Source organism: Rhinatrema bivittatum, chromosome 8, assembly GCF_901001135.1.
Source record: "Rhinatrema bivittatum chromosome 8, aRhiBiv1.1, whole genome shotgun sequence".
Taxonomy (NCBI): domain Eukaryota; kingdom Metazoa; phylum Chordata; class Amphibia; order Gymnophiona; family Rhinatrematidae; genus Rhinatrema; species Rhinatrema bivittatum.
Genome location: NC_042622.1, coordinates 219,436,053 through 219,460,307, shown reverse-complemented (window position 1 = coordinate 219,460,307; position 24,255 = coordinate 219,436,053). Strand labels below are relative to the sequence as shown.

The window sequence follows — 24,255 nt, the reverse complement described above, 5'->3', positions numbered from 1 at the left end:
AGTATTATGTGCAGTTCTGATTACCCCATCTCAAAATAAATATAGAGGAACTAGAAAAGGTGTAGAGAAGAGCAATAAAAAATATGATAAAGGGGATTGAATGGCTCCTTGTTGAAGAAAGGTTAAAAGGTTGGGACTCTTCTCCTTGGAAAGAGTTGACAGAAGGGATATAAGAAGTTTATAGAATCATGAGTGGAGTGTAACAGGCAGATAGGAGTAGATTATACACCTTTCAAATACCAAAAACAAGAGGACACTCCATGAAAAACAACCAGCAGATTTAAAACAAATTTGTAGAAAGTATTTTTTTTTTTTATTTGGTACACAATCGAACTATGGAATCTGTTGCCAGAAGACACGGTCAAGGCAACGAGCATAGTGGCATTTAAAAGAACTCAGGATATGCGCTTGGAGGAATAGTCCATAAACAATCATTAGCCCAGTAGACTTGGGAAAGCCATTGGCTTTTTCCTGGGAGTGATGAACAAGAAACAGATTTACTGAGTCTTGTGACCCAGATTGGCCTCTGTTGGAGGCAAGATGCTGGGCTTGATTGACCTTGGTCTGACCCAGCATGGTATATCCCAAGACCAGTGGAAGCACTAGGCAGCTGCCTAGAGCGTCACTGTCCTGGGAACTGCACAACTTTGGCATTTCCTTCCTGCGGTGTAGGCCTGAAGAGGAAGTGATATCACGTGGGGCCGTGTTGGCAGAAAAGAGAGGCCACTGTGGCCTAAGAAACTAGGAGGCGGTGGCAGCCAAGCAGTGCCAGGCCCGCAGAAAAATGAAGGAGCAAAAGCTCCAGCAGTGGCGGCGCCCATGGGGATTTTGAAACGAACCACAGCAGGAGCTTCAACAGTGACAGGGCCAAAGAAATGAGGTGGAGTAGGAGAATGAACAGCCCTGGCCCAAAGGAAGAGGAAGCTGCAGCTGTGGCTTCTGCTTCCAGAGGTGAATAAAGTGAATAAGCGAGTGTGTGTGTGTGAGAGAGAGTGTGGGTGTGTGAGAGAGAGTGTATGTGTGTGAGAGAGTATGTGTGTGTGTGTGAGCATGTTTATGAGAGACAGAACACGTGTGTGATTGAGCAAGAGAAGAAACTTTGTGTGTTCAACGGCCACCCCCGCCACTTGCTGATCTGCGGCATTCTCAGGGCATCTGGAAAGCAAAAGTTCCCAGTTATGGACAGCATTGATTTTTTTTTTTTTTTTTAAATCCTTAGTAGTTTTAATTGTGTCTGTTAAATGTTAGAATTATTATTATTTAATGATTTTCATGTAGGACCCAAGAAGCAAATTGGAAGCCGATCAATAATGCTGGAAAGCAGGACAAACAGCAATGATTGGTAAAATCAGGGATTCTTTATTGGTGTTAGCCCGACTCTGGCCGAGTTTCGCTCTCTCAGGAGCTGCCTCAGGGGCTACTACAAGAACAATATTAAGAATTAAACATGACAGACATATATATATACACAAACAAATGAACATAGATATATGTCAATACATATAAAATGTCATCTACTTAAAAATGAAACAAAAATAAAATGAAGAACATATATAGATATCAACAGTAATCCAAAAGAATATGTCAAAAAACATTGTGTGCGCATAATGTGTAATATATATAAAAAACAAGTTACTTTTGGATTACTGTTGATATCTATATATGTTCTTCATTTTATTTTTGTTTCATTTTTAAGTAGATGACATTTTATATGTATTGACATATATCTATGTTCATTTGTTTGTGTATATATATATGTCTGTCATGTTTAATTCTTAATATTGTTCTTGTAGTAGCCCCTGAGGCAGCTCCTGAGAGAGCGAAACTCGGCCAGAGTCGGGCTAACACCAATAAAGAATCCCTGATTTTACCGATCATTGCTGTTTGTCCTGATTTTCATGTAGCAAGAACATCCACTGTTGATCTAAATATATGAGTGAATTTTCAAAGGAGCTGTGCATGTAAAAGTAGCAAATATACTGCAGTTTCTAATTATTAGCTTTTATTGCTGCTATATCACTCCATATGTAGCCATTTTCAACAGTCCAAAGTTTCTACAGTGCATAAATGGACTGCTGAAAATTGCTGCGATCTAATGTAAGTTCTTCCTAATAGCAAAACCCTGAACAGCACGACAGCCTTGACCTTCACACGCCAGGAAATTGGGGTCCCAGAGATAACCTTGTTCAAAGTTTATCATGATCCTGAACTGAAATAATATTATTTCTTTGCAGACTGTAGCTCTCTCCGACTCCCACATAAGAATGCACTAGGTAGGATACTATGGGACTGCAGGGGTGTCACCACCTTTGTGGTTAGAGATTTATAGACAGCAGCGAGGCGGCTGCAGGTCAGGCCAGATGCAGGAAGTAAAGAACAGGAGGAGGAGACAGCTGTGACCTCCCATGTAGGCTTGGAGTGCCATGAAGGAGGGGAGGAGAATGCTCATCCCGGTGTAAAGTCTGAAGAATGTGCTGCAGGAGACACGTCAACATGGGAGGAAATAGCAGAACTACGGATCAGGTTTCTTCCCACGTCACCTGCCTCATATATAATAAATCTGCAATTATATGGTGCTTTTCATTCAAAGCGTGTGCCAGCACAGTGAAAAAAGCAGCAGGGCTAGAAAGGACTCTGAGAAATGATGAGGGCCAGATCATCATTACTTTCACCCAGGGGTGACAGAGGGAGATAAAGTGACTCACCCAAGGTCACCATGACTCAGTGGCAGAGCGCGATAGCTCACAGACTAACTAGTCAGTGCTTTACCTATTAGAACACAGGTAGGCACCTCTGGTCCTTGAGTACCACAAACAGGTGTGGTTTTTTTTCAAGGATATCCACAATGAATATGCATGAACTATATTTGCATGTGCTACCTCCATTATATGCAAATACACCTCAGTCACATTCATAGTGGACATCCTGAAAGCCAGAACTGCCTGTGGCACTAGAGGACTGGCGTTGCCTACCCCGGTATTAGACGTTGCCTACACCACTGAGACCGGAATGGCCCCAGCAGCTGAGAGAAAGTCGACATGCTGGGTTTTGAATACCACACTTGTGATGTCTCAATCAGTCAGAGTGCATCTCTCGGATGCAGACCTCGCCCTCAAAGAGACACTGCCAGTACATGCAGGGAGCATTCCTGGGGCACACAATATACTTATTCTCGGCTTTTAACCTTTCTGCCTCTTCTTAGCTGACTGTGGTGTTTCGTTTCATCTTCCTGTGGGAACTGTCCTCAGATGCAGTAACAGGTGCTGACTATAAGAGTTGCCGTGACCAGTCTCCATTCACAACATTGCTGCCTGGTGCTTGGTTACCGGAAACCCCAACACCAGGCCCTGGACAAAAGACGAGAGGAGGCTGATGTTCCAGCCAGCGAGGGGACAGAATGACCAAAATAAACCTGACGACAGATGCCCAAGAAAAAAAGAGAGGGTCGTCCTCGGCATACCCTCAATGTCAGAATCCTGAGAGGAGAAAGGATGTTACTAAGGGGTGGGCGACACTCCAACAGGATAGATCACTAGGCAGTAAAATTACTAATGCAACAAGAATAAAAAATAAAAAAAATAAAAAAAAACTACAAAACAAAGCCACCTAGAAAAACGTGGAGAAGGAGACCACCATCCTCAGGAGCCTTACCGAATATGTATCAAATGGTCACAGCTCTTAATTAGAATCAGTCCTCCCATTAGTTTCTCCATAGTTTTTTTTTTTTTTTTTTAATTTTAGCTGGAAAAAGAAGTACAGCTGCTTACATTGGACTTTTGAATTTTAAGTGCATCAATATAAAAATTGAAAAATATGGAGAAAATAATGGGAGACTGATGCTTCTAATTAATTGCTGTGTTCCTTTGGTACATGTTTGATAAGGCTCCACATTTTCTCTAGGTGTTTTGTTCTGTGGTGGGGTTTTTTTTTGTTTTTTTTTATTCCTGTTGCATTACTAAGGGGAGTTGGTCACCCTGACATATTCTGATGTCAAAATCCCCATGAGGGGAATCACCCCTGGCAAGCGCAAATGGCAGAATCCCACGACGGGAGGTGGTCACCCCTGATATATTCTGGTGTCAGAATGTTAGGCATTATTCGGAAAGGAAGGGAGAATAGAACGGAGATCATTATAATGCCTCTGAATCAATTCATGTTGCAACCACTGCTTGAGAACTGTGAACAGCTCATTCGACGCATCTAAAAAATAAATAAATAACAGAACAAGAAGTACAGAGAAGGGCACAAAAAGTGATAAAGGGTGGCATGCTACCTTATGAAGAAAAGCATAACAGTCTGGGGCTCTTCTGATTGGAGAAGAGATGGGAGAGGGAATATAATAAAGGTTTATAAAATCCTGAGAGCGATGGGACAGGTAAATATTTTGATGTGCGGTACATTAATTTCTATTTGTTTTTATGATTCTTCATTTATTCTATACAAGCCGTTAAGCCCGTTAAAACGGGCTACATTAACATTTTTTTTTGGATCATTTCCTTCCCCCTCATTCTCCCTCCCACCTCCCCCACTCTCTCCCCTCTCCCCTCAGTCACTCCTCTCTCTCCTCCCCTCCCTCCTCCCCTCAGTCACTCCCCCCTCCTCCCTCCCTCAGTCACTCCCCTCAGTCACTCCTCCCTCCCCCCCCCAGTCAGTCACTCCTCTCTCCCCCCTCCCCTGAGTCATTCCTCCCTCCCCCCTCCCTCCTGTCACTCCTCCCTCCCCCCTCCCCTGAGTCACTCCCCCCTCCTCCCTCCCTCAGTCACTCCCCCCTCCTCCCCTCACTCACTCCCCCCTCCTCCCTCCCTCAGTCACTCCTCCCTCCCCCCCCAGTCAGTCACTCCTCCCTCCCCCCTCCCCTCAGTCAGTCACTCCTCTCTCCCCCCTCCCCTGAGTCACTCCTCCCTCCTCCCCTCAGTCGATCTCCCCCGAAGACCCGGAGCGGCGGCCCGAAGACCCGGAGCGGCGGGAGCGGCCCGAAGACCTGGAGCGGCAGGAGCGGCGGCCCGAAGACCCGGAGCGGCGGCGGCGGCATGCGCGCGAGGGAGGGACAGACTTCCTTCCGTCCGTCTGTCCCTCCCTCGCGCGCATGATGCCGCCCGCTCCGGGTCTTCGGGCCAGTGCCGCCGCCGCTCCGGGTCTTCGGGCTGGTGCCGCCGCCACTCCCGCCGCTCCGGGTCTTCGGGCCGCCGCCGCTCCGGGTCTTCGGGCCGGTGCCGCCGCCGCTCCGGGTCTTCGGGCCGCCGCTCCTACAGCGCCATTTTTATTTTTAAGAGGCACACTGTGACCGACATGCTCGCATGCGCAGTAGAGCTGCTCTCTACTGCGCATTTGCGGCACGGTCAACCTTCGTTTATTAGGTTGATGTTTGTTGTTGCTATCATCTGTTAAGTTCATTTTTAAAATTTGTGTATTAAGTCCATTAAAGTGAAGGGTGAGGTCCATATTCAAAAGCAGTTAGCCGGCTAACTCAGAAGTTAGATGGCCAAATGAAGATTTGGGCACTTATCGGGCTAAATTTTAGCCAGCTAGAATTTAAGAACATGCCATACTGGGTCAGACCAAGGGTCCATCAAGCCCAGCATCCTGTTTCCAACAGTGGCCAATCCAGGCCATAAGAACCTGGCAATTACCCAAACACTCAGAAGATCCCATGCTACTGATGCAATTAATAGCAGTGGCTATTCCCTAAGTAAACTTGATTAAAAGCAACTTTTCCAATCCGTTTTTAAACCCAGCTACACTATCTGCACTAACCACATCCTCTGGCAACAGATTCCAGAGCTTAATTGCGTATTGAGTGAAAAAGAATTTTCTCTGATTAGTTTTAAATGTGCTGCTTGCTAACTTAATGGAGTGCCCCCTAGTCCAGCGCTTCTCAACCGGCGTGTCGCCAAGCAGCGGCAGGTGTGTCGCGTGCTACCAGTCTCCCGCTGCTCTTTCCCCCTCTTCCTTCACCGAACAAGAGGCAGGATATCTTCCTCTGCTGCCGTTGCCGCCCGGGCTATCAGCACATTCAAGCCTGAATGGGAATGGCAGCAGTGTTAGTGGAGTCTGGCAACTGCGGCTGGGCCTACCCGCACCTGCCCCCACCCTGGCCCGGAACAGGAAGTGATGTACAGTGGGGTGCGCAGGAAGAAGAAAGAGCCAAGCTGCATGAAAAAGTAGCGGCAGCAACAGCCCCGAGCAGTAGCATGGGCTCGAAGCAAAATCAGAAGCAGCCAGAAATCGGCACAGGAGACAGCAGAATTAGCCTCCCATGGCAGATAGGATTCTTCTTTCTTGGGCCTGTGGGGGCTAGAGGAGGAGGCTGCTGCAGCTACCATTTGTGCTCGGGGGGGGGGGGGGGCAGGGAATGAGAGAGACAGGCAGCCTGCCTGTAAGTGAGAGAATGTATGTGTGATTGAGTGTGCATGTGTAACTGACTGAGAGCCTGCCTGTAAGTGAGAGAATGTATGTGTGATTGAGAGTGTGCATGTGTAACTGTGACTGAGAGCCTGTGTGTGAGAGCATTTGATTGAGATCATCTATGTAAAGTGTGTGAGAGAGCATGTGTGTGATTGAGAGAAACTGGTCAGAGAGGTGATGTATGTGTATGTAGGAGAGACAATGGAAGTGACTGGAGTGTGTGTGAGAGAAAGAAAGTGATTATGGGAATGAGAAGCCTGTGCATGTGGCGAGAGCTAGCACAGGAATAAGAAACCTGGGTGTGTGAGAGACACAGCATGGGAGTGAGAAGCCTGTATATGTAAGATAGAACATGGGAGTGGGAAGCCTGTGTGTGTGCGCGCATAAGAAAGAGTGTTTGGGAAGGTGACTAGTGTGTGTGTAAAAGAAAGACTGGTTGGGAGATGATTGGTATATGAAAAACAGAAACTGGTCATGGGGGTGTGACTGGTATGGTGTGTGTGTGAGAGAGACAGAGAGACTGGTCGTAGGCACTAAAGAAGAGGACCATGAGTACAGAGCTTCAGCCACTACTGCTTCTGGGGTATGCTACTGGCCTGCATGGAAGAGGAATAGGAGAGCTGCTGGAGGGGGGTTAGTAAAGGTGGCTTTTTAAGTTTATTTTTCTTGATTGACTGCCATTTTAATTACTGAATATTATGTGATGTGTCTGCTGTTTTGAAATATTTTATTGATATTTGGAGAATTTTAAATTATTTTTATTATGAGTTTTTAATTGTTGGATATTATTCTGTTCATAGTTGTTGTGAAACATTTATTCTGCTTATTAGTATAGTTATACAATTATTTCTGTGTTGGGATCTATAGCTGCTTGGCTAGTTCTGTTTTCCAAATAGGAGGTGTATTGGTGTTTAGGGCCTGATTTATTATTTGTAGTGTTGCCTTTTCAAGGGTAGGGTTGTTACTGTTTGAGTGCATTCCATAATACAGGTGTAACTGTGTGCGGATTAGTTTATATGCATTACTGCAGATCCTGGGAATATGTTAGGTCAGTTCTGTATAATTTACCGAGGTGAGATATTTTACTGTATCAGTCTTATTTGTTGTATTTTCTCAAGAGGACATGCATTAGTGATAAACTGCTGTCTTTTCATAAGTAGGGCTATTGAGCCTGATAGTTGGAGTTTGTGTTGCTGTTACTGAGATGACACTAGAAGCAGAATATATATTTTGTAAGGTGAGTTGTAAGGGGAATGTCATAATTCTGCTTCACATCCATAATTGTGGGTCAGGGAGTTCCTGTGGATGCAAACTGTACTTTTACATTTAGCCCTATGAAGGTCATGTGTTCAGTGTGTCACGCATGTGAGAACCATCTGTCAGGTGTGTCCCGACAGAAAAAAGGTTGAGAACCACTGCCCTAGTCTAATATCTGAGAGAGTAAATAACCAATTCACATTTACCAGTTCTAGACCTCTCATGATTTTAATGACCTCTATCATATCCCCCCCCTCAGCCATCTCTCGCAACTATATCTTTTTTGAGATGCGGTGACCAGAATTGTACACAGTACTCAAGGTGCGGTCTCATCATGGAGCGATACAGAGGTATTGCGACATTTTCCATTTCATTAACCATTCCCTTCCTAATAATTCCTACCATTGTTTGCTTTTTTGACTGCCACAGCACACTGAGCTGACGATTTCAATGTATTATCCACTGATGCCTAAATCTTTTTCCTGGGTGATAGCTCCTAATATGGAACCTATCATCATGTAACTACAGCATGGGTTATTTTTCCCTCTATGCATCACCTTGCACTTGTCCACATTAAATTTCATCTGCCATTTGGATGCCCAATCTTACACTCTCACAAGGTCCTCCTGCAATTTATCACAATCCAGATGTGATTTAACTACTCTGAATAATTTTGTATCATCTGCAAATTTGATTACCTCACTCGTCATATTCCTTTCCAGATCATTTATAAATATATTAAAAAGCACCAGTCCAAATAAAGATCCCTGAGGCACTCCACTGTTTACCCTTTTCCACTGAGAAAATTGACCATTTAATCCTACTCTGTTTCCTGTCTTTTAACCAGTTTGTAATCCATGAAAGGACATCACTTCCTATCCCATGACTTTTTAGTTTTCTTAGAAACCTCTCATGAGGGACTTTGTCAAACGCCTTCTGAAAATCCAAATGTACTACATCAACTGATTCACCTTTATCCACAAGTTTATTAACCCCTTCAAAAAAATGAAGCAGATTTGTGAGGCAAGACTTCCCTTGAGTAAATCCATGTTGACTGTGTTCCATTAAATCATGTCTTTCTATATGCTCTATGATTTTGATCTTGAGAATAGTTTCCACTAATTTTCCTGGCATTGAAGTCAGGCTCACCGGTCTATAGTTTCCCAGATCACCCTGGAACCCTTTTTAAATATTGGGGTTACACTGGCCACCCTCCAATCTTCAGGTATTTATTTATTTATTTAGTGCTTTTTTATACCAACATTCATGATACAGATCATATCATATCGGTTTACAAGGAACAGGGGTTTATAACATTAACATGGAGGAGAAAGGCAAAGTTACAATAAAACAAGGGTAATGGAACTAGGGAGAAGAAGAAGCCAGTAGCAGAAGGTAACTCGGTAACTATAACAAATCATTTACAATGTCTGAAATGGAGGGCACTGAATAGAAGGCATTAGTATATGAACTGTGGCATAGCTGAGACGGGCCTGAGTTAGGGGAAGGCTTGTTGAAACAGCCAGGTCTTGAGTTTTTTCCTGAACGTCAACAGGCAGGGTTGCTCTCTGAGATCAGGGGGGGAATAGCATTTCAGATGGCTGGTTCCGCTGTCGAGAAGGCCTGTTCTCTAGTGGCTGAATGATGGGTGGATTTGGTTGAAGGGGCGTGCAGAGATCCTATGTAAGCTTCTCTGATAGGTCTTGAAGAGGTGTGGAGTCTGAGTGGGAATTGAAGGCCGATGGGGACCTGGTGTGAATGGTTTTATGAATGATGGTGAGGGACTTGTGTAGGATTCTAAAGCTTATTGGTAGCCAATGCAGATTTCTGAGGATGGACGTGATGTGATCTCTTCTGTTGGTATTTGTTAGGAATCTAGCGGCCGCGTTTTGAAACATCTGAAGAGGTTTGGTGGAGGAGGCGGGGAGACCTAGCAGAATAGAGCTGCAATAGTCTATCTTGGAGAATAGAATGGCCTGGAGGACAGTTCTGAAGTCGTGAAAGTGCAGAAGAGGTTTAAGTCTTTTTAGCACTTGTAGTTTATAGAAGCAGTCCTTGGTTGTGTGATTGATGAACTTGTTTAAATTCAGATGGTTGTCAATTATTACTCCAAGATCTCTTGCTTGGGTGACCAGGGTGTTGGGGTGGGTCAGCTGAAGGATATCGCTGTCAGTCAGGAGATTTGAGGAGGAGTTCCATCTTGGCTGAGTTAAGTACCAGGTTTAGGCTGGTGAGGAGGAGGTTGATAGCTTGGAGGCAGTTGTCCCAGAACTTAAGTGTTTTCACAAGGGATTCAGTTATAGGGATCAGGATTTGTACGTCATTGGTGTAAAGATAGTGTTTTAGTTTTAGACTTGTTAGCAGCTGGCAGAGGGGAATAAGGTAGATATTGAAGAGAGTGGGGAACAGGGAAGAGCCCCGAGGTACTCCTAGTGAAGAATTGATGCGTGGGGACTCTTTGTTGTTGATTTTGACTTTATAGCCTCTATTACTGAGAAAAGAATCGAACCATCTGAAGGCCGTTCCTGTTATCCCAATGTCGGATAGTCGATTTAGGAGGATGGAGTGGTTCACTGTGTCAAAAGCCGCCGAGATGTCGAGAAGTACTAGTAGGAAGGAGTGTCCTTTGTCCAAGCCCATGATGAGGGGGTCTGTGAGGGAGATGAGGAGGGTTTCGGTGCTCAGCGATTTGCGGAATCCGTATTGAGTTAGGTGGAGTATTTTATGGTCTTCAAGATAATCTGACAGTTGGGTATTGACTAGTTTTTCTATAATCTCGGTGACAAAAGGCAGATTGGAGATAGGGCGGAAATTGTTGGGTTCCCTGGGGTCTAGGTTTGGTTTCTTAAGAAGGGGTTTGAGAGTGGGGAGTTTTAGAACATCAGGGAAGATTCCTTGTGATAGAGAGCATGTTTATAATATCAGCCAGAGGCTTGGAGATAGTGTCCGGCACCGATAGGAGTAGTTTAGTCGGGATTTGGTCGTAAGGATGGGTGGAGGGTTTCATTCTCTTCATTAGGGATTCAATCTCCAGGGCGGATCTAGGTCCAAATGATTCAAGTGAGGCTCCCGTATTTGAAAAAGAGGAGTAGGAGATAGGAGATGAGGTAGAGCTGGGGGGCAGGAGTGTTAAGAGGTTGGAGATTTTGCTCTGGAAGAAGGTTGCAAGTTCGTTGGCCTTAGATTGTGCTTGGTCGCCCAGGATGGACGGGGTGATGTTTTTGTGAGTTCAGATACGTAGGAGTATAGGGCCCTGGCGTCAAATACGAGGTCGTGAATTCTGAGAGCGTAAAAATCTCTTTTTATTCGTAGGGTGGAGTTCCTGTAGAAGTGGAGGGCGGATTTGTAGGCAGCTAACGTGTTGGGGCAGGGGGCTTTGCGCCATTTGTTTTCTGTCTAAGGTTTTGCTTAAGTTTTCGGAGTTCATTGGAGAACCACAGTTGTTTTCTGTTCAAGGCCGGACTGATTTTTTTGGCCGACAGTGGGCATAATTTGTTAGCTACCGATTCTGTGATGCTGTGCCATGAGAGTAGGGCCGAGTTGGGGTTTGAGACATCTAGGTTAAGAAGTTCTTTGGCTAGGTGTTCGCTGAGGACATCAGGGGTGCACAATCTCCTGTAGTGAAATGTGGATAGGAGGGGGTGAGAGGTAGGACTTTCTTTCATCGTGAGGGTGGTGATCATCAGTGAATGGTCTAACCAGGGGACTGGAAAGCATTCGGGAGGGTGGAGTGCGTGAAGCCAGAGTTTATGAAAATAAGGTCTAGAGTGTGGCCAGCTTTGTGGGTGGGCTTGTTAATTTGTTTGAAGCCCATGGCCGTGAGGGAGGTGAGAAATGCATCGCAGTTGGTAGAGAGTGAGGTTGAATCAACATGGAGGTTGAAATCCCCAAAGATCATAGCTGGGGAATCCAAGTTTATATACTTAGCTATGGGTTTCTACAATAGGGGAGGCATCTATGTCTAGAAGACCTGGCAGAGCATATATGAGGAGGATTTGAAGCAGGATAGATTTGAAAAGGCCTAATTCTAGTTTAGATGCAGACTTAGCTGGCTGTAGGGTTAGCCTCAGCTCTTTTTTGGCAGCTAAAAGAAGGCCGCTGCCTCTTTTTTTTTTGTCTGGGAAGTGAGAAAAAATCGTAAAGATGTGTAGATAGTTGATTTATCAATGCTATATCTGTAGGTTTGAGCCAGGTTTCCGTTATAGCGCAGATGTCTGGCTTTGAGTCAAGGAGATAATCATTGAGAATATGCGATTTCTTTGTGAGAGATTGTGCATTGAAGAGTGTCAAGGAGAATAGTGCAAGACCTAGGAGTTGAGTAAAAGGGGAGATCATGATTGGGATGAGAGTCCTGGTAGAGCGTGTCCGGGGTTGCTTGGGTGATTTTTCAATGGTGAGGAGACTGTGGTGTCATGCTTCTCTTGTCGTGAGGGAAGAGGATAAGTGCTGAATGAGCGTCCGTCTGCTGGAGAGCTGAGAAATGGATGAATGCTGAATGAGCGTCCATCTGCTGGAGAGCTGAGAAGTGGATGAATGCTGAATGAGCGTCCGTCTGCTGGAGAGCTGGGGATGAATGCTGAATGAGCGTCCGTCTGCTGGAGAGCTGGGAAGTGGATGAAAGCTGATTGAGAGTCCGTTTGCTGGAGGGTTGAGAAAGTGGACAATAGCTGAGCGGCGTACAAAGAGGCAGGTCCCTTTGTCGCGCACCTTTGGCGCTGGACGCCTAGGACGGTCGTCGGCCCTTTAAAGTGCTCGGGCGCGCCAGGACAACGTCGGGCCGGTGGGCAGAGCTTACTGCAAGTTCCAGGGGGGGTTGATTCATTCATCGGTCGCGGGCCTCTGGGGTGGCCTCCGGGTAAGTCCTAGCCCTTGACCCCGATGGGTCCACGCTGGTCGCGCAGGGCTGGCCGGCCAGAAAATGGCTGGCCTAGGACGGTTGTCAGCCCTTTAAAGGGCTCGGGCACGCTGGGATGACGTCAGGCTGGTGGGCGGAGCTTACCGCTGGTTCCGGGGGGGGTGGGGGGGAAGGGGTCGATTCGTGCGTCGGTCGCGGGCCTCTGGGGTGGCCTCCAGGTAAGTCCTAGCCCTTGACCCCGATGGGTCCATGCCGGTCGCACAAGGCTGCCAGAACAGGTAACGTTTCCAGAAGCTGTGGATTTCCACCTTTTACTATGGCCTGATATTACGGTAAACATGTCCAATGTTGCAGTCAAAGTCTGAAGGCGATGTCCTGAAAATACCTCGTCCTTTAAGTTCCTGCAGGTGATGGTGCGAGCAGCCTTGTCGAGAGACCCAGGCGCGGGAGGGAGGGAGGAAGCTGGCCAGCGTTGCCACCTTGCAGCTCTTGTAGCCTCCTCTTGAGCTGCTCCAGCAGCACTGTCTGCGCTGAGGAGGAGGGTATAATGGATGATATAATGATATAATGGATGATTTTAATGATAGGTTACAAATTTTAACAAATACATCTGAAATTTCATTTTTTTTTTTTTGAAATTTAAGTTTTTCATTTATTGAACCATTCAGCACATGAATAACACACAGTACAAAGAACCGGCCAATGAACAAAAGCATAGAAACCAATCTGGTTACAGAATTCAATAAGTTTCCAATAACTGTTTTTCTCCCTTCCCCCCCTCCCTCCCACCGCATGGCAGAATCTCACAAGAAACACCAATTCAGTAACAGTAGTATAAAGCTTCAGCAGAATACAAAATACATGGTTTGGAAATATACCATAGCAGAAGGTGATGATCCAGGTGTCCGGAAACAAAAATCCAGCCTTAACAGTCCACCAAAACAGAAACGATACATAGTATATAACAGAAAATGATAAGCTTCTTACAGTGTCAAGATGTAGTCAGTAAAGGGCTTCCAAAGTTTGTGGAAAGAAGTGTGTCTGTGATACTTGTCAGCTGTAAGTGATGCCAGGTGTTTATATGAGTGTAATTTTACTAATACTTCGGAAAGTGTGGGCAGGCGAGGAGACCGCCAATGAAGAGCAATAAGACTACATGCAGCAATAAACACCTGTATACACAATTTCTGTTGCATTTTATCTAGCGTATCGGGAAATACATGCAGTAAGGCCATCTCCATCACTGGAGAATTAAGAACCCCAAGCATATCGCTGATCATTTTAAAAATCCCTTCCCAAAATGGCTTAAGGATGGGACAGGTCCACCAAACGTGCTGGTATGAGCCTAAATCCCCACATTCTCGCCAACATGCGTCCGGGACCTGCGCATACATTTTATGAAGCTTGACAGGTGTAAGATACCATCGGTACATCATTTTATAACAGTTCTCCTGTAAAGTAGCAGATATAGAACAATGGCGGGCCTGTGAAGCAATAATGCTCCATAGCTCAGGGCTGATGCTATTGCCGAGATCCCGCTCCCATTGGACAATGTGGGTGCCAATTAGTGCATTGGGAGGATAAAATAATTGATAAATTTTGGATATAGACCCACTAAGGGCATCTCCTTGAAGGAAATATAATTCAAATAAGGTTCTCCCCGTGCGCATGTAGTTGCCTTTAATCGCGCTGCGAATGAAGTGCGCAATTTGTGCATATAGCAGACAATCCTTGTGATCTAAGTCATACAAAGTAAAGAGTTGCTCCCTAGGTATCAGAGAACCTAGCTGCAAAAGATGCCCCATTGTAGTGATCCCTTGCGCCGCCCAATGCTGCATGCGAGACGTTTGATAACCTGGTGAAAAGCTAGTATTGGTCACTAATGAGGATTGATAATAGTATCGGTGAGTACCCACTAATTTTTGCCTGGAATGGGCCCAGATCTTCATGGTAACTCCCAAGGACCAGGGTATCTGATATATCGGCAGCCACGTATTACGCGGCTGCCATAAAACAGCAGAGAGATTCATTGGTCCCAATATAGCCTGCTCAATAGTAACCCATTGCTTACGGGCAGCCAGTCGAGAAAAATCTAATACCGCCCGCAATTGGGCTGCATGATAATACCTTAAGAGATTTGGTACCGCCATACCCCCCTGAAGTTTAGGAAGATAGAGCACGGATTTGGATATCCGCGGGGGTCGGCGTCTCCAAATAAAATCAAAAATTCTTGTTTGCCATTTCCGTAACCTATTAGAGGATATAAACACCGGCAAAGATGAAAATAGATATAAAAATTTCGGTAACACCGACATCTTAGTTATAGCAATCCGTCCCAGCCAAGAAAAGGCGGATTTGTTCCATCGACTAAGGTCAGTAGTCACCTTACGGAGTAGCGGGTTATAATTTAGGTCGAATAGGTCTGTTAGTTTGGAGGATAGCAAGATGCCCAGATATTTAATATGAGATTTGGCCCATCGGAATGGGTATGTAGAGCCTAATGTTCTTACCAATTGTGGGGAAACATTGATATTGAGCAATTCGGATTTGTCAAAATTTACACGTAAACCCGCCACCTGGCCAAAACAGGAAAGTTCCCTCATCACACCCTGTAAGGAGCGCATGGGGTCAGTAAGGATCATGAGAATGTCGTCGGCGAACAACGACAATTTGTATTGCCTTTCTCCTATGGTGACTCCCTGAATATCCCCAGAGGCCCGCACTCGGGAAGTGAGTGGTTCAAGATATAGTGCGAATAATAATGGGGATAAGGGGCATCCCTGTCGGGTGCCACGCCCTATAGGAAAAACCTCGCCATAACCACTATTGACCTTGACTCGAGCCTGCGGGTGTTCATATAACCTCTGTATCCAAGTGATAAAATTAGGCCCAAACTCTAACTTCCGCAGCGTCTGAAATAAAAAAGGCCAGTGCACCAAGTCGAAAGCCTTTTCCGCGTCAAGGGACAACAAAACCGCCGGCTCCCCTGTCTCCTGCACCCACCACATAAGGTCAATAACTTTTCTAATGTTATCAGCTGCCATTCGCTTTGGAACAAAGCCGACTTGGTCGGTATGTACCAAGTCTGGAAGACAAGAGTTAAGTCGCAGCGCTAGCACTCGAGCCAGTATCTTAAGGTCTACATTTATTAAAGATATTGGCCGGTACGAGCTGCATTGGGTGTGATCCCTGCCCGGTTTAGGCAGCACAGTGATGCCCGCTACGTTGGCCTGCTGATGTATAGAGATACCCGCCTGAAGACTATTAAAGTATGCAGTCAGGGGCTCCGCGACTGTATCTACACATTTTTTGTAGTAGGCTCCCGAAAGGCCGTCCAACCCCGGAGATTTGCTAGGTTTTAGTGCTCTAATTACCGCTTCAACTTCATCTACAGAGATGGGCTCATCGAGCCTCCGCCTCTGGTCCCCAGTAACTCCGGGAAGAGAAACGGAAGCTAAGTAATCCTCTATGTCAGAAAGTGAAACAGTGCCCTCAGCTGAGTACAGTGTTTCATAGAAGCGGGAGAAGGCTTCCCGTATCCCTCCGGAGTCAGTGACAAGGCTACCAGTAGGGTGTCGAATCTTAGAGATACTGGATTGAGAGAGTTTTGCCTTTAATTGACGCGCCAAAAGCTTCCCCGCCTTGTTCCCCCCTTCATAATATACTTGCTTAGTGATGTCCATAGCATAAAGAAGCCTTTGGTTATCAAATTGTTGCAGTTGTGCTTTAAGAGCTAGAATCTTATGGTAGCATTTCTGGGACTGACTCTGCATGTGCGCACTGTTAAGCTGGCCTAGTTGGGCCAGAAGCTCGACTCTAGCTAGGTCCTTCTTCCGCTTACACGCGGTAGCCCTGGCTATCAAGAGGCCCCGGGCTACAGCCTTAGAGCAGTCCCAGCAGATACTTGGGGAAATATCAGGGCAATCGTTGTTAATAAAATACTCTTGCAATTGGGACTCCAGAGTTTTCACAAAGTCCAGATCTTGGAGTAAGGACTCATTCAATTTCCAAAATTTGGAACCATTATCACTGACTCCCAGGTTGACCTCTAGACTGATTGGGGCATGATCAGACCAGGTGATCGGTTCTATTTCAGGGCAGGTAACTCGATTGCTCAACCGTTTGTCTACTAAAAAATAGTCAATCCTCGAATAGCTATCATGTGGGGGAGAGTAAAAGGTATACGAGCGGGAGTGTGGATACCTATTTCTCCATACATCTATCAGTTGCCAGTCACCCAGGATGTCCCGTAACTGAGTCCGAGGGGCTTGTTGGGGCATACCTTGAAGCTTTGAATTATCTAACTCTGGATTTATGGTCAAATTAAAGTCCCCCCCCAAGATTAATGAACCCTCTGTGTGCTGCAGTAAGAGTCCTTGCAGGGTCTGAAAAAAGGCCTTCTGATCCACGTTTGGGGCATAGAGGGACACAAGTGTGTAAACTTGAGAACCCACTTGAATTTTGAGTAGTAAGTATCTACCAGCTGGATCCTCAATGTGTGACAGCACATCAAAAACTAAGCGAGAAGATATCAATATTCCCGTCCCTGTATATTTGTGCTTTGCGCAGCTGGCAGCAGCATATACGTGAGGGAACTCCCTGCATCCCAACAAATGAGTATATCTGCGTTTAAGGTGAGTTTCCTGTATAAAGGCGATATCCGCCTTAAGATAAACAAGTTCTTTCCTGAGAAGAAAGCGTTTTTTATAGGTATTGAGGCCCCTTACGTTAAGGGATATTATTTTAACCATTAGGAAATCCGTGGAAGCATACTCCACATGAACAGTACCACATAATTGGAGACATTAAAGACTGAGTACAAAGGAAAATAATAACTGGACACCTTTGGGCCATGACCCCCTCCCCCCCGAAGAAGCATAAAAGTAAGGTATAAGCAAAGTTACCGATGTGTGTAATGCATAGAATAAGAAGAAACTTCTGCCATAAATCCCCCCCTCCCCTTCCTACAGTGGTTCGCGGCATCCTGGCGAACCAAATATGGGAAACGCTGTACAGACAACTCAGACCCCCATCATAGATCCCCCCACCCCCGGTCCAAAAACACAGACCCAACCGTGAACATTTGAAACTGAAAAACGGCATTTAACCTTGAAAACCTTCATAAAGCAGTAGCTCCCTATAAAATTAGAAACCGGGCGCTCGCAGGGCCCAACAGCTGGACCCTCTCAACCAGTACTGCAAGTAAAGAGGGAATCTCCCTCCCATCATGTTAGGACCGCTATCAGCCCAGTCCCTCCGGTGTAACCTCAGATTGCGATTGTTGCCTGCGTAGTCTACCCCGTCCTGGCCCCGGGCGTCGCCATTTGGAACTCCTTGTAGACCCAGGTCCCTGCTGCCGGGGTTCGGAAGCCGAAAAAGGTGCGTCCAGCCCAGCTTTCTTAAAACATTCGATGGCGTCGGATAGAGACTTGACACGATAGGTGATACCCTTACGCTGAAAAATCAGGGCGAACGGAAACGCCCAGCGATACCTGATGTCTTCATTCCGAAATGCCGTGGTCACTTCTCGAAGCTGGTAACGCTTCTGCAAGGTGATGGGAGCGAGATCGTTGAACACAGAAATCTCCAAATTCTGCCATTTGACCACTTGTAGAGCTCGCGCGGCCGTCAGTACATCCTCCTTAATGCGAAAATGATGAAATTTTAAAATAATGTCCCGTGGGCGCCCATCTGTTCTCGGGCCCAAAGCTCTATGAGCACGCTCGAGATCCACCTCGGGGAAGCCCCGTTCCCCTCCTGCAGCGGGCTTATGGTTAGATAATATATGCTGACAAATAGCAATAGCTGTAGCCATGCAGTCATTATATAAATCAGACTCCGGTATGCCCCTTAGGCGTAAATTTGCCCTCCTCGATCTGTTTTCCAGATCCTCCACTTTTTCGGAAAGGAGATCTAGTTCAATGGTGACCCGGGTGTTTTGGGCAGCTAGCGATTCTGTCAATACCTCTTGGCCCTCCAGGCGGGTGTCCACGTCGTCAACCCGGCGTCCCAATGCATTCAAATCCTCCCTAACATCTGCGATGGAGGCTACAATTTCCGTTTTGTGAGCTTTTAAATCTGCTCTCAGTTCTATGAACCAGTTCCTCATTTCGGAACGTGTGGGGAACTCCGGCGGTCCTGAAGTCACTAAGGCTGTGCTAGCCGCGTCCTCGTGGCTGACGCCGGCAGCCGGGTCCTCGTGGCCTGAGGCCCTCTCGGCCTGCGCATCAGCCTCCGGGAGGAGTTCCTCCGCAAGTTTGCTGAACGCAAATTGTTTTAAATCCGTAGTTTTTTTTTTTGCTGCCATCGCACACGGAGTCTGCAGCCCTGATCGCTATTTTAGTGTGGCAGGGGTCGCAACTGCCGCTGTAAATGCCGTTTTTAGACCGGGTTTAGGAGGAGCAATCAAATCAGGCGGCCATCTTGTTAAGCTGCTCTCTAGCGCCCCCTGAAATTTCATTTTTAAGTTCCTTCAGAACCCTGGGATGCATACCATCTGGTCCAGGGGAATAGTTTGTCAATCTGGCCTACTACTTAGTCAGCTAAGTTAGGGGTACTCTAGAGGAGTAACTGGGGAGAGCTGAGTTAGCCGGATAACTTAACTGGCTAAGTCTGGTTGGCCCATGGATGTGTCCTAAAGTTAGCCGGGTACATTCTAGCTGGTTAACTTAAAATAGTTGGCTATATTCAATAGTATGGCTGCACCACTGAATATACTTCCAAAGGCAGACAGAAGATTATCCAGCTACCTTTGCTATCTGGACAGAGACTGAATATGGACCTCTGTATTTTTATAATTATGTATTTGTCACTTGTGCATCGGCTATGGATTCAGTTGTAGGCAATTCATAAATTCGCAATGAAGATAAATAGGGAATGGTAGTTTACTTTTTCAACTAGGGGGATACTCCATGAAGCTGATAAGTTAAAATAAATTAGAGAAAGTATTTTTCACTTAACACACAATTAAACGGTGGAATTTGTTGCTGGAGCACATGATCAAAGCATCGAGCATAGCGAGATATAAAGGAGTCTGGCCAAGTTCCTGGATGACTTTGGGAAAAGTGACCAGGAAAGGCCGCCGTGGGAGGCAGGTGGATGGGCTCAATGGAGTTTTGGTCTGACACTGCATGGCGCTTCTTACGTTCTTAATCCTATGGATGGGAGAAGGATTAACCAGTGAGGGTAGAATCCCATGAGGGGAGGTTACATCAAACATTTCCAATCTGGCTCTCTGTAGCTGGAAAAAAGCAGGAATATTTTTTTCTGACATTTCCTTTGCCCAAGTTAAATATATTCAAATACATTAACAACCCCTTCTATTTACAACATGAGACAAATCAAGGTACACGAAATCCACATACAATTAAATATAATCATGCAAAGCAAATCGTCCACAAATTATAACGTAGCTGTAGACATGGCGATCGCATGTCACGTTTTAACATTTTTCAAACTGCCGTAGCAGTTACAACATATTAACCACCCCCTTCTGAAGTCCCTTCCTCAGCAGCAAGGTCTCCACACCCGCTGTCATGTGATTCTCTCACCTCCATCAAAGAGACAGCTGTTAGTGACTCTGAAGTCCTGCCCTGGGATCTACCCATGAAAAGAGAAAAGAAAGGGTGCATTCAGGACACTTCCTGTAAAGAAAAGTGTGGTGTCAAACTCATGAAAGAACAGCCAGTGCTAGGGGGGGATTTGTGCTTCCTCCTCCACCCGATTCCTTTCGGATGAGTAATGGCATAGAGGTTTCGTGGTAGGCCTGACTCCAGGGCTCTCTAAACTAAACATACACAGACCATTCCCCAAGCTGCTGCTCCAGGTAAAATCTTCTGCAAGCATGGAAGTATTCTAATTATACTGGAAATGACAACACTTTATTAGATCTGCAAGTTCTAGAGAAAATGATACATCATATTCTGTACTGGCCATGAACATGGGAATAGATTTATTTATTCAAAAGTATGACTCAGTACCAGTGCTCAATTGCAGGAGTATCAACCAGAGGGCAAGGCTCTGCAGTGCCAGTGGTCGACGCCGCAGGACTATCAACCAGAGGGCAGGGCTCTGCAGTGCCAGTGGTCGACGCCGCAGGACCATCAACCAGAGGGCAGGGCTCTGCAGTGCCAGTGGTCGACGCCGCAGGAGTATCACCAGAGTGTATGGTTAGTAGTACCAATACTCTAATGCAGGGGGTGAATCACTACAGCACAGGGCTCTGCAGTACCAATGCTTGACGCAGCGGGATTATCACCAGAGTGCAAACTTCTGCAGTACCTGTGCTTGACGCAGCAGGAGTATCACTAGAGTGCACAGCGCTGCAGTACCTGTGCTTGATGCAGCAGGAGTATCACTAGAGTGCACAGCGCTGCAGTACCTGTGCTTGATGCAGCAGGAGTATCACTAGAGTGCACAGCTGTGCAGTACCTGTGCTTGATGCAGCAGGAGTATCACTAGAGTGCACAGCGCTGCAGTACCTGTGCTTGATGCAGCAGGAGTATCACTAGAGTGCACAGCGCTGCAGTACCTGTGCTTGATGCAGCAGGAGTATCACTAGAGTGCACAGCGCTGCAGTACCTGTGCTTGATGCAGCAGGAGTATCACTAGAGTGCACAGCTGTGCAGTACTCCACGGAATGAGCATCACTTCAGTGCACGGCTCAGCAGTAACAGTTCTAGATGCTGCGAGAGTATCTCTCCAGCACACAGCTCTGCAGTACCTGTGCTTGATGCAGCAGGAGTAGCACTAGAGTGCACAGCTCTGCAGTACCAGTGATCGATGCAGTGGGCATCTCACTAGAGTGCCCAGCGCTGCAGTCTATGCAGTAGGAGTATCCAGATTTGCTGTGAGGTTTGATATGGTGACTGCATTTTTTTTTTTTTCAGTTTCAGTTCTAGCTGCCCCTCTGCTTTCATTTTCAGCCCTGGTTTCTCTTGTCACTTGTTAACAACGAGAACAAGTAATACCTAAGCAGTAAGGAAATTCATAGCCTGCAACTGAGCTTAGTAGGTAATTCATTGGCATGAAATGACCGGGGAGGGGGAGAGATTGCGGAGGCGAGGACAGTGGGCTAGATACCCATTGATGGGACAGGCAGAACTACTCAGACCGTGTACGATGGCACCCAGGCTACCATTTACGACACAGCCTACAGCACCTGCTAACACCTTCCCCCCTCACCGGAAGAGACACAAAGAGACCCACTCCTTCACACTGGTCAAAAGCGTGAAAGCGAGGAGAAAATCAAGAAACATTTACCATAATATCCCTGTCTGAAAGTTCAAGCTGCACCCAGATGAAGTGAAAGAACTGACGGCAGGGCAGGCACACCAGTCTTCACGAACACGCGCACACGAACGGCATATAAAAGCAACCATGATGCATTCCTCTTGCCCGATTTCCAGGATCTAGGTCTGTGGTTCTGCCACAGCTTTGGCAGATTTAGTTTTCTGAAAGTCCCCCTAACCCCCGAGGCGAGCCGATGGCAATAAAAAAATGTGAGCTTCCCATCATTAACTGCAACATGAAGGTAAGAGCCAGCCAGACCTAAGCATTGCCAGCAGAATGGACAGGAGTGTGGCCACACCCCCCCCCGCCCCGCAGCTGACAGCAGCCCCCCCCAAAACACTGCCACGAGTGCCACTCCTGGAAAGAGCTACACAGCAGACTACAGCCTTCCCCCCCCCCCCCCCATGCCAGGATTGCAGCCCGAAACTCGGAAACAGAACAACAAAACAGACATCAGAAACCGTGCACACTCCAGTCTTGACGCTGTCCTCATCCAGGGCACGAAACTATCTAAAAAGTTTCAGCAAAAAACGCTAGCTCGCTTCTAGAACCCCTCGGCACCCGGGAGAGAGCCCCGAACCAGCCATGGAACCCCCCTTCCTCCCTCCCCCCACTGCCGCCCATCACCAGCCCTCACGCAGGTATTCCCGTAGGTATCTCCCCTTACCGACCCATACGGACCGTGCAAACGCCGCGAGCTCGCGTGCAAGGAACGCCGCGTTACCTTGTCAAACGACAGGAACTTCACCCATAACTGCATCTGTGACATTTTAGCAGGGAAAGAGAGTCCGTGTCAGAGCGGTAAAAGGTCCAGAAAGCAAAGCTGTGCCGAGTTACGGAGCAGGTCTCATACATGACAGCAGCAGCCACAGGCGGTAACACATGAGAGAGAGAGAGAGAAATTCACAAAAGAAAAAACAGAAAAGGGGGTGGGAAAAAAAAAAAAACAAGCAACAAAATCTCAGTTTGCGTAGAGCGCAACTGTATGAAAGCCTGCGGTCATTTGCTGGTCCCGGTGCTCTATACTTCCTCTAAGGAAGGCGCTGACTTACAGGAAACCAGGCCTGCTTGGTAAGTCAGTGAAATTACTGGCAGTCTGCTGAGAATTACTGTATGTGGTGCAATCTAACCACAGAGAGACTGTAAACAAAGCAGGATCGCTCCTGCCCGCGTCCTCCCCCTGCTTGCCGGGGCTCCTCGCCATTCGCCCTTTGCTTTCAGGGGTGGCTACCTGTGCCAGGTGCGGTGAAAGCCACAGCGGGGGAGGGGGGGGGGCTCACTCTCTCCTGAGCTTGGGGGGGGGGGGGGGGGGTGGAAGGGGGAAGAGGAGGGATTTTCCTTCCTATCACAAAACGCACTTTGCTGTACAACTCTGCCAGCCTGTCCAAATTCCCCTCCCTGGTTTTTTAACCTTCTTTTCCCTGTTTTCTCCTGGCTTTGCCCCTGCACATTTCACCTCACAAAGATGAGCTCTCCTCAGCTCTGCAGAGAGGCGCGAGCCTGCAGTCAGGCGAAGGGCGGGGAGTCTTGCTTTCAAGTTTGTGAAACGAGGTCAAGAAATTCAGAAGGAAACAAAAAACAAAAAACCCAAAAAGTATTGAACAGGACCCAGTTACCACAAATACTTATCACATCATGCACAACCACTGCAAAAAAACAAACAAAAAAAAACCCCTGAAAAATGCAAATGAACTCTTCCTCTGAATGGGCAACATCCAGAGGGCCCACACTTCCTACCCAGGACAGCAACTGGCACAATCCCAGAGGGCCCACATCCACCATCCAGGATAGCACTGGAAGGGCCCCCAACCCCCCCAGCCAGGGCAGCATCCAGCACAACCTCAGAAGGGTCACATCCCCCATTTCAGGTCAGCATGCAGCGCCGGGCCCACACTGCCCACCTAGCAGGGCACAAAGCAGAACCCTGCAGGGGCCGCATCCTGCAGTCAGGATGGAGTGGCGGTTTATAGGGGCAAAGCCTGGAATTCATTGCTCAACCTTCTGTAAACATCACCGAACTGCAACGCATGACATTTTTCCTGGAAGTGGGATGTAAAAACGTTCCTGTTATCCTCACCCATTACGACGACATAAAACAAATGATAAAGTAGCCACTGCGGAGTACTTGGGTGAAATGCTGGTCAGATGGCAATTCTGTGAAGAGAGTTCATCTGCTTATGTACAGAGCCACGTATGCCTGCCCGTAAGGCGCCGGCCACGGACAGAGGCCATGGTCTGTACAGAGCCATCGCGCCTGACTGACAGATATCACTGACAGAGGCCACGGTCTATACAGAGCCTGTAACACCTGCCTAAGAGACACCAGCACTGACAGAAGCTTTAGTCTGTACAGACCCATCGCGCCCGACAGATATCATCACTGGCAGAGGCCACAGTCTGTACAGAGCCTGTAACACCTGCCTAAGACAGACCAGCACTGACAGAAG

The 24,255-nt window shown here is 46.9% G+C and overlaps 1 protein-coding gene across 2 annotated transcripts in view; it reads right to left on the bottom strand.

Moving 5' to 3' along the window:
• The window catches only part of SBNO2 (strawberry notch homolog 2), a 196,834-nt gene that overhangs the window by 96,793 nt on the left and 75,786 nt on the right, over nt 1-24,255 (bottom strand). Inside the window, exon 1 of one of the 2 annotated variants that reach the window (XM_029613397.1) lies at nt 22,533-22,709. The exons of the other annotated variant lie outside the window; for it this stretch is intronic. Coding sequence (XP_029469257.1) covers nt 22,533-22,577 — 45 coding nt within the window. The 5' untranslated portion in view covers nt 22,578-22,709. Of the gene's footprint in view, nt 1-22,532; nt 22,710-24,255 lie in introns of those variants that run through there. 2 annotated transcript variants of the gene reach the window in all.